The sequence below is a fragment of the Macaca mulatta genome, chromosome 7 (assembly GCF_049350105.2).
Source record: "Macaca mulatta isolate MMU2019108-1 chromosome 7, T2T-MMU8v2.0, whole genome shotgun sequence".
Taxonomy (NCBI): Eukaryota; Metazoa; Chordata; class Mammalia; order Primates; family Cercopithecidae; genus Macaca; species Macaca mulatta.
Window position 1 is genome coordinate 92399994 of NC_133412.1, and position 13583 is coordinate 92413576.

At 37.2% G+C, this 13583-nt stretch overlaps 1 protein-coding gene across 1 annotated transcript; it reads right to left on the reverse strand.

Annotated features, from left to right (window-relative positions):
* Positions 1-8670: 8670 nt before the first annotated feature.
* LOC699917 (olfactory receptor 4F4) lies at positions 8671-12362 on the reverse strand. The gene is given in 3 exon segments (XM_001088344.5): positions 8671-9359; positions 9362-9629; positions 12279-12362. Coding segments are annotated over 3 exon segments (1041 nt in total).
* Positions 12363-13583: the final 1221 nt, after the last annotated feature.

Sequence of the window (13583 nt, forward strand, 5' to 3'; positions counted from 1 at the left end):
CCACTTTTTGATAGGATTTTTTTTTTTTTTTCTCTTGCTGATTTGTATGAATTCTTTGTAGATTCTGGATATTAGTCCTCTGCTGGATGTATAGTTTGTGAAGATTTTCTCTCTGTGGATTTTCTGTTTATTCTGATTATTTCTTTTGCTGTGCAGAAGCTTTTCAGCTTAATTAAGTCCCATATATTTATCTTTGTTTTGTTGTGTTTGCTTTTGGGTTCCTGATTGTGAAGTCTTTGCCTAAGCCAATGTCTAGAAGAGTTTTTACAATGTTATCTTCTAGAATTTTTATGGTTTCAAGTCTTAGATTTAAGTCTGTGATCCATCTTGAGTTGATTTTTTAATAAGGTGAGAGGAGGATCCAGTTGCATTATTCTACATGTGACTTGCCAATTATACCAGCACCATTTGTTGAATAGGGTGTCCTTTCCCCACTTCATGTTTTTGCTTGCTTTGTCAAAGATCAGTTGACTGTAAGTATTTGGCTTTATTTCTGGGTTCTCTATTCTATTCCATTGGTCTATATGCCTATTTTTATACCAGTACCATGCTGTTTTGGTGACTATGGCCTTATAGTATAGTTTGAAGTCGAGTAATGTGATGTCTCTAGATGTGTTCTTTTTGCTTAGTCTTGCTTTGGCTATGTATGCTCTTTTTTGGTTCATGTGAATTTTAGCATTGTTTTTTCTAGTACTGTGAAGAATAATGGTGGTATTCTGTTGGGAATTGCGTTGAATTTGTAGGTTGCTTTTGGCAGTATGGTCGTTTTCACACTGTTGACTCTGTTATCCATGGTGAACAGCAGCGGGTGTGGGTAGGACCCATGGGAGACAGACTGGCTTCTTCTTTTTTGTTGACTGGAGGTGTGGTTAAAGCACTGGGGGGTCTTTGCTCCTTTGTTAGTTCAAGGGTAGCAGGGATAGTACCACCATAGAGGCAGTGGCAGAGGGACTTTTGGTTGACCCTGGGGGCTCCATCTCTAGGTGGAACTGCTATTACTGGGAATGTTCAGCTTGTGGGGTGGGGCAGCTGTATTGCTGGTATGAGGTTAGGGCTCTGCTTGTTGGGAATCAGGGGGTTTAGGGCTTACTGGGAGGAGAGACTGTTCTGCTCTCCATATGGGAACTGTGGCATGCTGTAAGTTCAGGTGTAGCCTTCAGGCGCTCTGTTTCTTTCCGAGACTGAGGACAGCAGAGATAGAACTGCTGCTGTGACAGGGGCAGAGAGGATGCCATTTGCCTCTGGGAGCCTCTCCCCAGGGAAAGTCTGGGCCACTGCCCGTAGGTAAGCTCAGCTATCGGTGGGGCAACTGATCTGCAGTTATGAGCTGGGGGCCGTGCCTGGTGGAGTGGGTGGTGGGGGTTCCCGGGGGAGGGGGCTGGACTCCTCTCTGTATGGTGGTTGTGGTGTGCCGAAGGTGCCATCGCAGTGACTAGACTCGAACTTCCCCAGCCCAAGGGCTGTTATGGTGGTACCATTAGGGGTTGTGAATTGACTCTGGTATTTCCTCCTTGGAGAAATGCTGGGCTACTTCTTATTGAAGTGATCAGGTGGGGACAGGGTGGTTGTACAGGAGTCCCAGGCCAGGTGGCCCTGCTTGGTGAGGAGAAGTGAGGACTGAAAACTGCATGAAGAAAAATGCAGCCACCTTTCCATGAGGTAGGTGCTCTCTGCTGGGGGTTCAGACCAAACCCTGGTCCCTATGGACTCGCCAAGGCAAGGGCTGTGAGATTGATTTTCTTATTAGATGATCTGTTTAATTCTGAAAGTGGGGTGTTGAAGTCCTTCACTATTATTATATTTGAGTCTCTCTGTTTTGATCTAGTAATATTTACTTTATGAATCTGGCTGCTCCAGTGTTGGCTGCATATATATTTAAAATTGCTATGTCCTCTTTCTGGATTGATTCCTTTATCTTTGTATAATAACTATTTTTGTCTTTTTTCTAAAACTAGTTTTGACTTAAAGTCTGTTTTGTCTGACATAAATATAGTTACTTGTACTCATTTTGGTTTCTGTTCATGGAATATCTTTTTCCATCTCTTTACTTTTAGTTAATATGTGTTTTTACAGGTAAAGTGCATTTGTTCATGGCAGCACATAGTCAGGTCATAGTTAAAATTCATTAAGTCATTCTATATCTTTCAGATGGAGAATTTAGAAGAAATATATATTTTTAAAAAATTAGTTTAATTTAATTTTTTATTTTTATTTGTTTTTTGTAGAGATAGGGTCTCATTGTGTTGACCAGGCTGGACTTGAACCTCTGACCTCAAGCAATCCTTCTGCCTTGGCCTCTCAACGTGCTGGGATTGGCTGGGCGCAGTGGCTCACGCCTGTAATCCTAGCACTTCAGGAGGCCCAGGTGGGCGGATCACTAGGTCAGGAGATCGAGACCATCCTAGTTAAAACAGTGAAACCCCATCTCTACTAAAAATACAAAAAAGTAGCCGGGCGTGATGGTGGGCGCCTGTAGTCCCAGCTACTGGGGAGGCTGAGGCAGGAGAATGGCATGAACCTGGGAGGTGGAGCTTGCAGTGAGCCGAGATTTCGCCACTGCACTTCAGCCTGGGTGAAAGTGCGAGACTCTGTCTCAAAAAAAAAAAAAAAGTGCTGGGATTATAGTCATGAGTCACCATGCCCAGCCCCTAAGTGGATATTTAATCCATGTACATTTAAGGTTATTATTGTCTATATTTGATATAATCAAATACCTAGTCATTCTGTAAATTATTTTAATAGTTTCAAATACATTTGTTATGTTTGGTCTATTTGAATTATTTGAATTAGGATCTAAAGAAGTTTCAAAGTTGCATTGGTTAATATATCTTTTTAGTTTTTAAAAACCTGTATGAATTCCTTCCTCCTGCTTTCTCGCTCTGTGTATTTGCTGAATAATCCAGGATATTCATCCTGTTGAATTTTCCATACCTTGTGATTATCTTATTAAATCCTAAGGTGTTCTTGCATGTTTCTCTCTTCCACATATTTCCTGTATATTGTCATAAAATAGATTCTTTACCGTTTAGGCTCATTTCTAGTTGGTTCTGTGTGCTTTGTATTATACTTTATGTGTATTCACTTCATGTGATATAAAACTTGATCAGTAGGTTCAGGTATTTTTCAGCTGATTCATTTCATGTAGGTTTTCTTTTGAAACAGTTACTCATCATTTTAGCTTCTGTTGGTTATCTTAGGCCCATTAATTCACTGGGTTCCAAATGAATTTGACTGTATGTTAGTGTCCCATGAAACAATTCTTTTCTCTGATGTTATATAACTTAATTAAAATGCCAGCTCTTGATTTTTAGCAGTTGTAATTTTTTTCTATTAATTTAATTACATTTTTAAATTACATAAAACAGTTACATGATTTCAAAATCAAAAATATAAAATAAGATGTATTCAGAAAAGCGTAGCTTTTATCCCCGTGCCTTGCCGTTTCCTCCTTCTGCCATGAAAAAATTATACGTGTATTATATTTTTGCCATTTTAAGTATGCTTATTTAAATATTTACAAAATGTATACTTATGAGTTATATATGCATGTAAATCCAATGTATATATCCCTGTCTTAACATAAAAATAGCATTCTGGTGTCAATTTTTTGTTTCTTTTCAGTTAAGATATACCTTGTAGATTACTTTAGAGTTGTATTTGGAGATGTTTCTCACTCATTTTATAGCTGCTTAATACTCTATTGTGTACAAGTCATGCAAGTAGTACTTACTAATTATCATTTGGTTATTTTCCTTTTTTTTTTTTTTTTTTTGAGATGGAGTCTTACTCTGTTGCCCTGGCTGGAGTGCAGAGGTGCGATCTGGGCTCACTGAAACCTCTATCTCCCAGATTCAAGCGATCCTCCCACCTCAGCTTCTCAAGTAGCTGGAATTACAAGTGTGCACCACCACGCCCGGCTAATTTTTGTTTTTTTGGTAGAGATGGGATTTCACCGTGTTAGCCAGGCTGGTCTTGAATTCCTGGCCTCAAGTGTTCTGCCCGCCTCAGCCTCCCAAAGTGCTGGGATTACAGGCATGAGCCACCACACCTGGCCTACTTTCCATTCTTTAGTGTTAAAAACAGTGCTTCAATGAATAGACTTGTGCATCCATTATTTTGTATTTTTGCCAATATATCTTTTGAATAGAAGTAGGATTGCTAGACCAAAAGTCAGTAATGTGTAAATTTTTGTAGATATTGCCAAGAGGTTGTACCATTTTGTATTCTCACCAACAATACATAAGAGTGCTTCTCTCTATAGTTTCATCAACAGGTTGTATTATTAAATATTGAGGTCAAATATTTGATATTTTATAGGTTAGAATTGATATTTAAGTATCATTTTACTTTGCGTGTCTCTTAATCTGAGAGACTTGAACATTTTTTCATATATTTAAAGATTGTTTAACAGATGCTGGTGAGGCTACAGAGAATGGGGAACACTTCTACACTGCTGGAAGGAATGCAACTTAGTCCAGCCACTGTGGAGAACTCTGGGGATTTCTCAAAGAACTAAGAGTTAAACTACCACTCAATCCAGCAATTCCATTACCGCATATATGCCCAAAGGAAAATACGTTGTTTTACCAAAAAGACACATGCACTTGTGTGGTTGTCACAGTGCTATTCACAATAGCAGACATGGAATCCACCTGGGTGCCCATCAACTTTGGACTAGATAAAGTAAATGTGGTACATATCTACCACAAAATATATGCAGCTAGTAAGAAGAAAGTCATATCCTTTGCAGCAGCATGAATGCAGCTGGAGGCCATTATCCTAAGTGAAATAACACTGAAACAGAAAACCAAATACCACATATTCTCACCTACAAGGGGAAGCTAAACATCGAGTACAGATGGACATAAAGATGAGAACAATAGACACCATAGACTACCAGAGGGAGGGTGGAGGAAGAGAGAAAAGAGTTGAAAAACTCCCTGTGGGGTATTATTCTTGCTACCTGGCAGGTGGAATCATTTGTACTCCAAACCTTAGAATCATGCAGTATACCTTTGTCTCAAACCTGCACATGTACCCTCTGAACCTATAATGAAATTTGAAAGAAAAACCCCAAATGTGGTCACTGTAGGCCAGAAGCTAAGATGTGGTATAACTGAATGGTTATCAATTAGGAACAGACGTAAAAGTAACAATCTCTGTGCTTGATTTTAAGATCAGGTCTATGTGCCATATTTTATCTAGTCTAACATTGATGGGCATTTGGGTTGGTTTCAAGTCTTTCCTATTGTGAATAGTGCTGAGATAAACATACATGTGCATGTGTCTTTATAGTAGAATGACTTACAATCCTTTGGGTATATACCCAGTAATGCGATTGCTGGGTCAAATGGTATTTCTAGTTCTAGATCCTTGAGGAAACACCACAATGTCTTCCACAATGGTCGAACTAATGTACGCTCTCACCAACGGTGTAAAAGCGTTTCTATTTCTCCACATCCTCTCCAGCATCTATTGTTTCCTTTTAAATGATTGCCATTCTAATTGGTGCTAGATGGTATCTCATTATGGGTTTGATTTGCATTTCTTGCAGCCATAAAAAAGAATGAGTTCATGTCCTTTGCAGGGACATGGATGAAGCTGGAAACCATCATTCTCAGCAAACTGACACAAGAACAGAAAACCAAACACCACATGTTCTTACTCATAAGTGGGAGTTGACCAATGAGAACATAGGGGCACAGGGAGGGGAACATCACACACCAGGGCCTGTTGGGGGTGGGAGGCAAGGGGAGGGATAGCATTAGGAGAAATACTTAATGTCGATGATGAGTTGATGGGTGCAGCAAACCACCATGGCACATGTATACCTGTGTAACAAACCTGCACATTCTGCACATGTATCCCAGAATTTATTTTTTTAAAAAAGACCAGGCCTAATTCAGATAATATGTGTGTATGTATGTGTGTTTATGTGTGTGTGTGTGTGTGTATTCATATAAGTAACATATTTTACTGCATAGATTCAAAATTTTTTTGCCTGCCTCTTTCCCAGGGGAGGGGTGCCCATAACTTCCGTTCAAATTTCAAGAGAAATTCTGAATATATTGGTTTCTCCCATGGCATTGTACATATTAATGCACTTAGTAGTTAAATGAATTATGAATAAATTGGGGGTAAATTTTACAAATAAATGCAAAATAAAAGTTTTTTGCCTACAACTGTAAAGAAAAAGAAAAAAAGACTGACTCTCCTTGTGTATGAACTGTAAGTTTATCTCTTTTGCCCATTTTCCTATTAATACTTTGGGTTTTTTTTAGAAGTTCCATATGTATTATAACTACTATTTTAATATGTGAGTTATAAGTAGTTTCTTCTTGCCGGGCGCGGTGGCTCACGCCTGTAATCCCAGCACTTTGGGAGGCCGAGGCGGGCGGATCACAAGGTCAGGAGATCGAGACCACAGTGAAACCCCGTCTCTACTAAAAATACAAAAAATTAGCCGGGCGCGGTTGTGGGCGCCTGTAGTCCCAGCTACTCGGGAGGCTGAGGCAGGAGAATGGCGTGAACCCGGGAGGCGGAGCTTGCAGTGAGCCGAGATCGCGCCACTGCACTCCAGCCTGGGAGACAGAGCGAGACTCTGTCTCAAAAAAAAAAAAAAAAAAAGTAGTTTCTTCTCACTTATCTTTTAACTTTTCTGATAATTTTATTATGCATTAAAAATTAATTTGATAGTCAATGTTATCCATCTTTATCATATTGATAGATTATAAAAACATTAACTTGTTTTCTTTTAATGTTTGTAGAGTTTTTTGAAAAAAGAGTTATGTCTTGAACTCACTTAGAGATTGTCCTGGCATTTGGTGTAACAAATAGATTAAATATATATTTTCCCTTATTGCTATCCAATTATCCCACCATCACATTAGTAGGTCTTTCCCCCCTGCACTGATTTGAGATACTGTCATCATTATTTACTACTTTTATTATGTGTTTTTAATCTGCTTATGAATTTTCTATTCTACTTTTCCTAAGATAAACATAATTTTAACCCTCTTATCATCTGACTCTCCTTATCTAATAATTCAAGTCACATTTTGACAGACTGGATTACTTTTTTCTTAGAATATTTAATGTTCAATTTTGTTCTGACTCAGTGATTCTCCCTGGAAAGAGAAGATATTTGTCAGAATCATTTGTTAAGGATTTTTTTTTCAATTTATATTTTCCTTTACTTCTATCTTAAATTTTCGGCATGCCTTTCTAGGGCGGTAAGGTGGAAGTATATGAGTACACACTTGCACACAAATATACACACTTCCACTTACAACTACAGTATCCCAAATGAGCATCTGTTAAGATTGGAATGTGTCATATTTCATAAGAATGCTGGGAAAAAATCAAAGTTGAAACTTTTGGCTTTGTTGATATATAGGATTTTAATAGTATCTAATGTTTATTAATGCTTAATATGCCTCAAAGTGGGCTATTTGATTTATATCTATTTTGTCATTTTCCTTCATAATAACCATGCATAATAGGTATTATCTCCTGTTTATAAATGTAGAAACTAAAACTTATGAAAACTAAGTAATGTGTCCAAAATCGTGATTAATACGAGCCAGTAGATTTGAACCCAGCTCTTTTTTTTTTTTTTACTTTAAAACCTGTGCTTTCAAACATTAACCATGGAAAATGACATAGATGGATCCAAGTAATATACTTTTTTTTTTTTTTTTTTTGAGACAGAGTCTCACTCTGTTGCCCAGGCTGGAGTGCTGTGGCATGATCTTGGCTCACTGCAGGCTCCGTCTCCTGGGTTCACGCCATTCTCCTGCCTCAACCGCCTGAGTAGCTGGGATTACAGGAGGCCGCCACCACGCCCAGCTAATTTTTTGTAGTTTTAGTAGAGATGGGGTTTCACCGTGTTAGCCAGGATGGTCTCGATCTCCTGACCTCGTGATCTGCCCGCCTTAGCCTTCCAAAGTGCTGAGATTACAGGCGTGAGCCGCTGTGCCCGGCCCCAAGTAATGTAATTTGTGCCACATGATGAGAGACTGGATCCTTCTAAATTGTTTCTACTGCTTATGAGCAGTTATACCACAGATGTCAAATACCTAGAAGGCGCATTTCACATTGGCAAAATTACTCTTCCAGTCACTCCTGATAATGCCCTCATGGATTGTGGGTTGTTACAGTGGTGGGAGGGTGAAGTATGAACGCTTATAATGGGAGGCATTTGTTTTTCAAACCTCTTAAAAGTTGACATATATCTCCTTACCAATAAGCATATATTTTTTAAATTAAGCATGTGACAGTTCTTTTTTTATGTTTTTCACAAAATGGGCCAAATAAAAATAGTAAAAAATTTATAAGCTAGGCTATATTTTCTCTCCTTTCTTCTACTAAACTTCTACTGAACACACAGGAAGGTACAGGTGTACACAAATACTATGTTTATGCCTTTCTTTGTTTTAAGAATTAACAAAATAATATTTTGAAAGCATGATAAGTTTGTATCTATATTCCAAAATATAACACACAAGTTGTTGAAAGATAAATTGAGGCAATGTATGTGAAAGTTCCTAGACGATTACTAAATTATATGGGAATGAAAGGCACAATTTTCATGAGCTTTTACTAAATAACTTACCAACTTCACTATATTTTATGTCATTATCTGAGATTAATCTCACAGTGATATAAGATTTAAGACTTTATAGAATGCACATCCCATTTTCTCAGCCGTCTTATTGCAGTCTTCATGTCTTTGTTCCTCAGTGTGTATATAATTGGGTTCAAGAGAGGGGTGATCACAGAATAAAATACAGCAAGGAATTTATCTAATGACTTGATGGGGAATGGCCAGGCAGAAATAAAGACACATGGTCCAAAGAACAAAAGAACTACTGTGATGTGAGCAGTCAAAGTGGACAGAGCTTTGGATGACCTATCTGAAGGGCGATGTTGGATGGTCATTAGGATGATAGTGTATGAGATGATTAGAAGAACAAAAGAACACACAGTGAGCACACCACTGTTAACAATGACCATAATATCTAGCTTGTAGGTATCTGTACAGGCAAGTTTGATTACCCTAGGAAGGTCACAATAAAAGCTATCGACCTCATTGGGACCACAGAAGGGTAAGTGAACGGCAAAGGCCAACTGGCTCACTGAATGGAGAAAGCCAATTCCCCATGCAACAGCCATAATGCCGACATATGCACTGCCACACACAATTGTAGTATAGTGCAGGGGTCTGCATATTGCTACATATCTGTCAAAGCCCATGGCTATGAGGATTACCATCTCACTCCCACCAAAGAAGTGAAGGAGAAATATCTGAACAAGGCAGCCCTTGAAAGAGATGGCTTTGCGCTGGCTGAAAAAGTCAGGGGGGCTGTGACTGAAGACAGAGACAGATCAATGACTGAGAGGTTGGCTAGCAGCAAGTACATGGGAGAGTGAAGGTGGGAGTCAGATACCACTGTTATGACAATAAGAAGGTTTCCAAACACGATTCCTCCATAGAATACAAGAAACAACACAAATAGGAAGATTTGGAGTTCCTGAGAATCAGAGAGACCCAGAAAAATGAATTCAGTCACTATGGAATTATTTGTTTCACTCGTTGATTCATTCCAGGAAATAGCTGCTTCAGTTACCTTGAAGAAGAGAATGAGAAGGAAGTCAGAATTATTATATTCAAATTCAAAGCCTCATTTTGTATCATTCTGCTCACTCTTACAGTGACTTTCTATACTTGATTACTTAAAGACATTCAGAATTCAACAACCGAAGATCATAATTTTATCTCACACTACTTCCCTGGCTATGCCTTATAATTCAGTTATCTTGATCTTCTCAGTGTCTCCATTAATGTTAGGTTTATCCCTAATATAAAATACCATTATTTATGCTTGTCTCTCTGCCAGATTAAGTCTATGCCACAACCCTATGTTTATCTCCTTTTTCTTTGAACTACAAAACAGTTTGTAGCGCACGTTATTTGGTGATATTAAAGTTCTTAAGAGAAAAAAATAGGCCAAAATGAAATGAAAGATAAAAAATAGAAAAAAGAAAAAATAATATCATAAATATAATACTTAAAAATTAAGAGAGGATAAAAGAATAGGGAATTCAAAAGTGAAATGAGAAAAAGTGAGGAAAATGCAATAAAGTTTAAATGAGAGAAAGTGTGAAGGAGTTTCATAGGAGATAAAATTGATAAGAGATTTTGGAATGCTTTCTAAAGGATTTCTGTTTTATTATAGAGATAAGAACTACTGAAGAATTTTGAATGATTGTTTAATTTAGCTCTGGATTCTACATGAATTGGAAGGGAAGGAGCTTGGGAATGAAGCCAAGTAATTATTTTAAGCCTAACAATAGGTGATAACTGCAGGTTGTGGTTGTATGAGCAGGAAAGGGGTGAATGAAGACCTGTAAGATCCCACTGAGCAACATATTAAAGTGGTTAAGATGTGAGCTTGTGTGCCAGGAGGCTTGTGTTCAAATCCTGGGTATATATCTACTATGTATCTGAATGACCTTAGACAGGTTACTTAAGTGATTTGAGTCTTACGGCCACATCTGGAAAAGATAGGTGATAATGACACATCTTTATAGAAGTTCTGTGAGGATTGGATATGACCAGGTATATAAATTTTCTAGCAAATAGTAATGGTCAATATGTAATAGCCATTATTAAGGTACTGATAACAAAATATTTTTTCAGCAAGATGTGGAAAATAAAAAAAAGTTATTCCAGTTCTTTAGTCTAAGTAATTGGGAACATTGTGATGGCTTTAACTCTGATAATAATTATAACAAGCACTAGTATAACAATATATTAGATACAGATCCCTTTTAGGAGCAGAAATAAATACAAAAAAAGGTAAAGGATAATGATAACTGTCTAGACACGAGGAGGTATTGTTGGGGCACCTTTGTAAGTTGCTATCTGCTAGGTGAGAGACTGAACGCTGACTTCTGGGCGTGAGTTGAGAGCCATTTCAATTGTGTATGGAGGAGAGAAAATAAGTACTGTTTCAAGAAGTTTTGCAGTGAAGAGAAGTAACAAATAAAAGGTATCCTGAAGGTGAGGTATAGCCATATTAACAATCTTTAGATTAGGTATAAGAGTTAATGGGCAAGTAAGATGTAAAAGAGAGAAATGGAAATTGATGACTAACATTCCATGGGAGATGTGAAGGTATGGAGTTTACACTTGGCATCTTTTTTGGAGGAATACTGTTATTTGTTTTTTGCTGTTTTTTAAATCACAGTAATTCATAGTGCTTGGAAATTCCACTTTTCTCTTTACTACTCTGAATCCCATGTCTTAGTCTTTCACACGCAAGCAGTATATTACTGTTTTTAAAGTCCTATAAAAATTTAGTGATTCTAAATTTTTTTAAGAATAAAGAGAAGCCTAATAGTGGAAGACATCATCAACATTCAGTTCAGTTCTCTTCTGCTTAGCACAGTAGTAAATATAATCATACTAATCCTTGACAGTACAAATGATAGGATTTTTATTGTGAGATAATTTCTGTCCTGACTGATTGGTTGAACTGTTTCTTTTGAATCAAAGTGTGCAATTTAGAATAGACCTTAGATATGTGTTGATATAAAATTAATTCATTTCATTGATCGACAAGGACAAACTTGAAATTATATTTCCACATGAAATATGCCAAGGATGAGGTTGACCCAAGGGTTCTCATCTGTAGCAAAATACTTTCTATGATGGTTGTTGTTAGTAAGAATTCAGGAATGCTTTTCTTTAGAAAAAGGAATTTCTTGCTAACGTAGTTAAGACATTTCTCTCCTGAATTTATGCTGCGGAGGGGATCCTTCACCACCATAATTCTTTCAAAGCTCATTTCTGACTTTCCAAAAATTATTCAAAAAAATTTAGAAGAATTGTATTTATTCTAAGTTGAACATTAAGTTTAGGCCCATTAAAGGAGTTCTTCAGAATCTTACGCACTCATTGTAGCAACCAGGAAGAGCCAGTCACTGTTGAAAGGTAAAATCTTTCATGCCGTAGATTATTCTTGGAATTCAACCATTAGAATTTTGCATTTACAAAAAAACCTTTTACCTAGGTTTAAAGAAAAACGCCTTGTGTGTCCTTATACTAAGTCTCAGTGAGATGGAAGTAGGCATTTGGGTTCTGGCACAAATTCACAGTGTAATCATGGGAATATCATTTAAAAATCTCTGGGCCTTAGCTTTCCTGTTTTTAAATCAGTTTATTCCATCAAAAACTCTAAAAATCCTCACAACTCTAACAGTATGATTTGCACCTTTATGTGAAAGAAATGCCCCAAACCAGGTTTCACTGGTATTATAAAAAGGAGAGAAGGAGGTGGGCAAGAAACACCGGACATGGGGAAAGATGGGGAAGAGGACCATTAAATGGGGAGAAAAGAACAAATTAGCCCAGAAGAGTTAGGAGGAGGACTCGACAATTGTTGCCAGAATAATACTTATAACAAGGGTTATTCTTACTAACATTATTCATATTAATTCCTCTAAGCATTTAAGCTAACTCTACAGAATCCTTTCATTTTCCCAGAAGGTAAACACAAAATGGAATTATTCAGAATGGATTCCTACTAATGGAATCATCTCATTGTCAATAAAATGCTACAATTTGGTTCATTCTTCTAATATATTTGTTTCCACCTACCTTCTTCATAACTGGAAGAGACTACAGCAAATTTCAGAGAATGAGGAGTACAAATTTCCCTTTATGTGTACTCCCTTGAAGCATAAAAATTTTAAGAGAATAATATATAGTGAATTGTTCTTTTTAGTAAACCACTTGGCTAATTAAGAGCCTTTATGAATGGACCAGATGTACCTGAAGAGATCTGGGAATAGCCAGTCTGAACTTTGTGTACTGAGACTAACTTTTATAGTCTCACAAGTTTTCCCTTGGCCATTAGAGAAAACACACAGAATTAGAGGGCATTGCCAAAAATTTTTTGGTCTATTTGAATATTTTTGCTATCTCACTGAGTCTAAAGGTGCTAGAACTTAAAGTATATGTATAAAAAAAGAACCACAGCAAAACAAATATGATAAAGTTACAAAATTAAAATCCAGATAGGTTAACAAGAGAGTAAGTAATAATGCTTCGATTTTAGAAAAAGAGGAATGCTTAGAACTTTTATGACCAACTTGTGGAGAAAATATAGAAAAATTGCTTTGACCCATAAAAAAACCTCATTTCTTGTAACTTATTTTATTTTGCATCTTTAATTACCATGCAGTAGTTAAAAGTGAGCTGAGTGAGTCACCACAATTAATGTTTCTTAAAACAGTCATAGAAATATATCCAAGTGATGTCTCAGTTGTGTTCCTGGACCACCAAGCTTACCAGGTTTTACCTGAAAGATGTCAATCATCTTCTTTGTCCTAAGCACCTTAAGTGCAGACACATTAAATGTTCTTTTAAGATCACAATGGAGTCTCTCCTCCAGGAAATAAATCTCTTCAAATACTTTTAGGTTGTAGATGCTTTTTAGGAGTGACTCGAGTAATGCTTTGAAGAAGATTTCAAGGGCAATACAATTGTGTTGTTAAAAAGTGTAACACAGACAAAT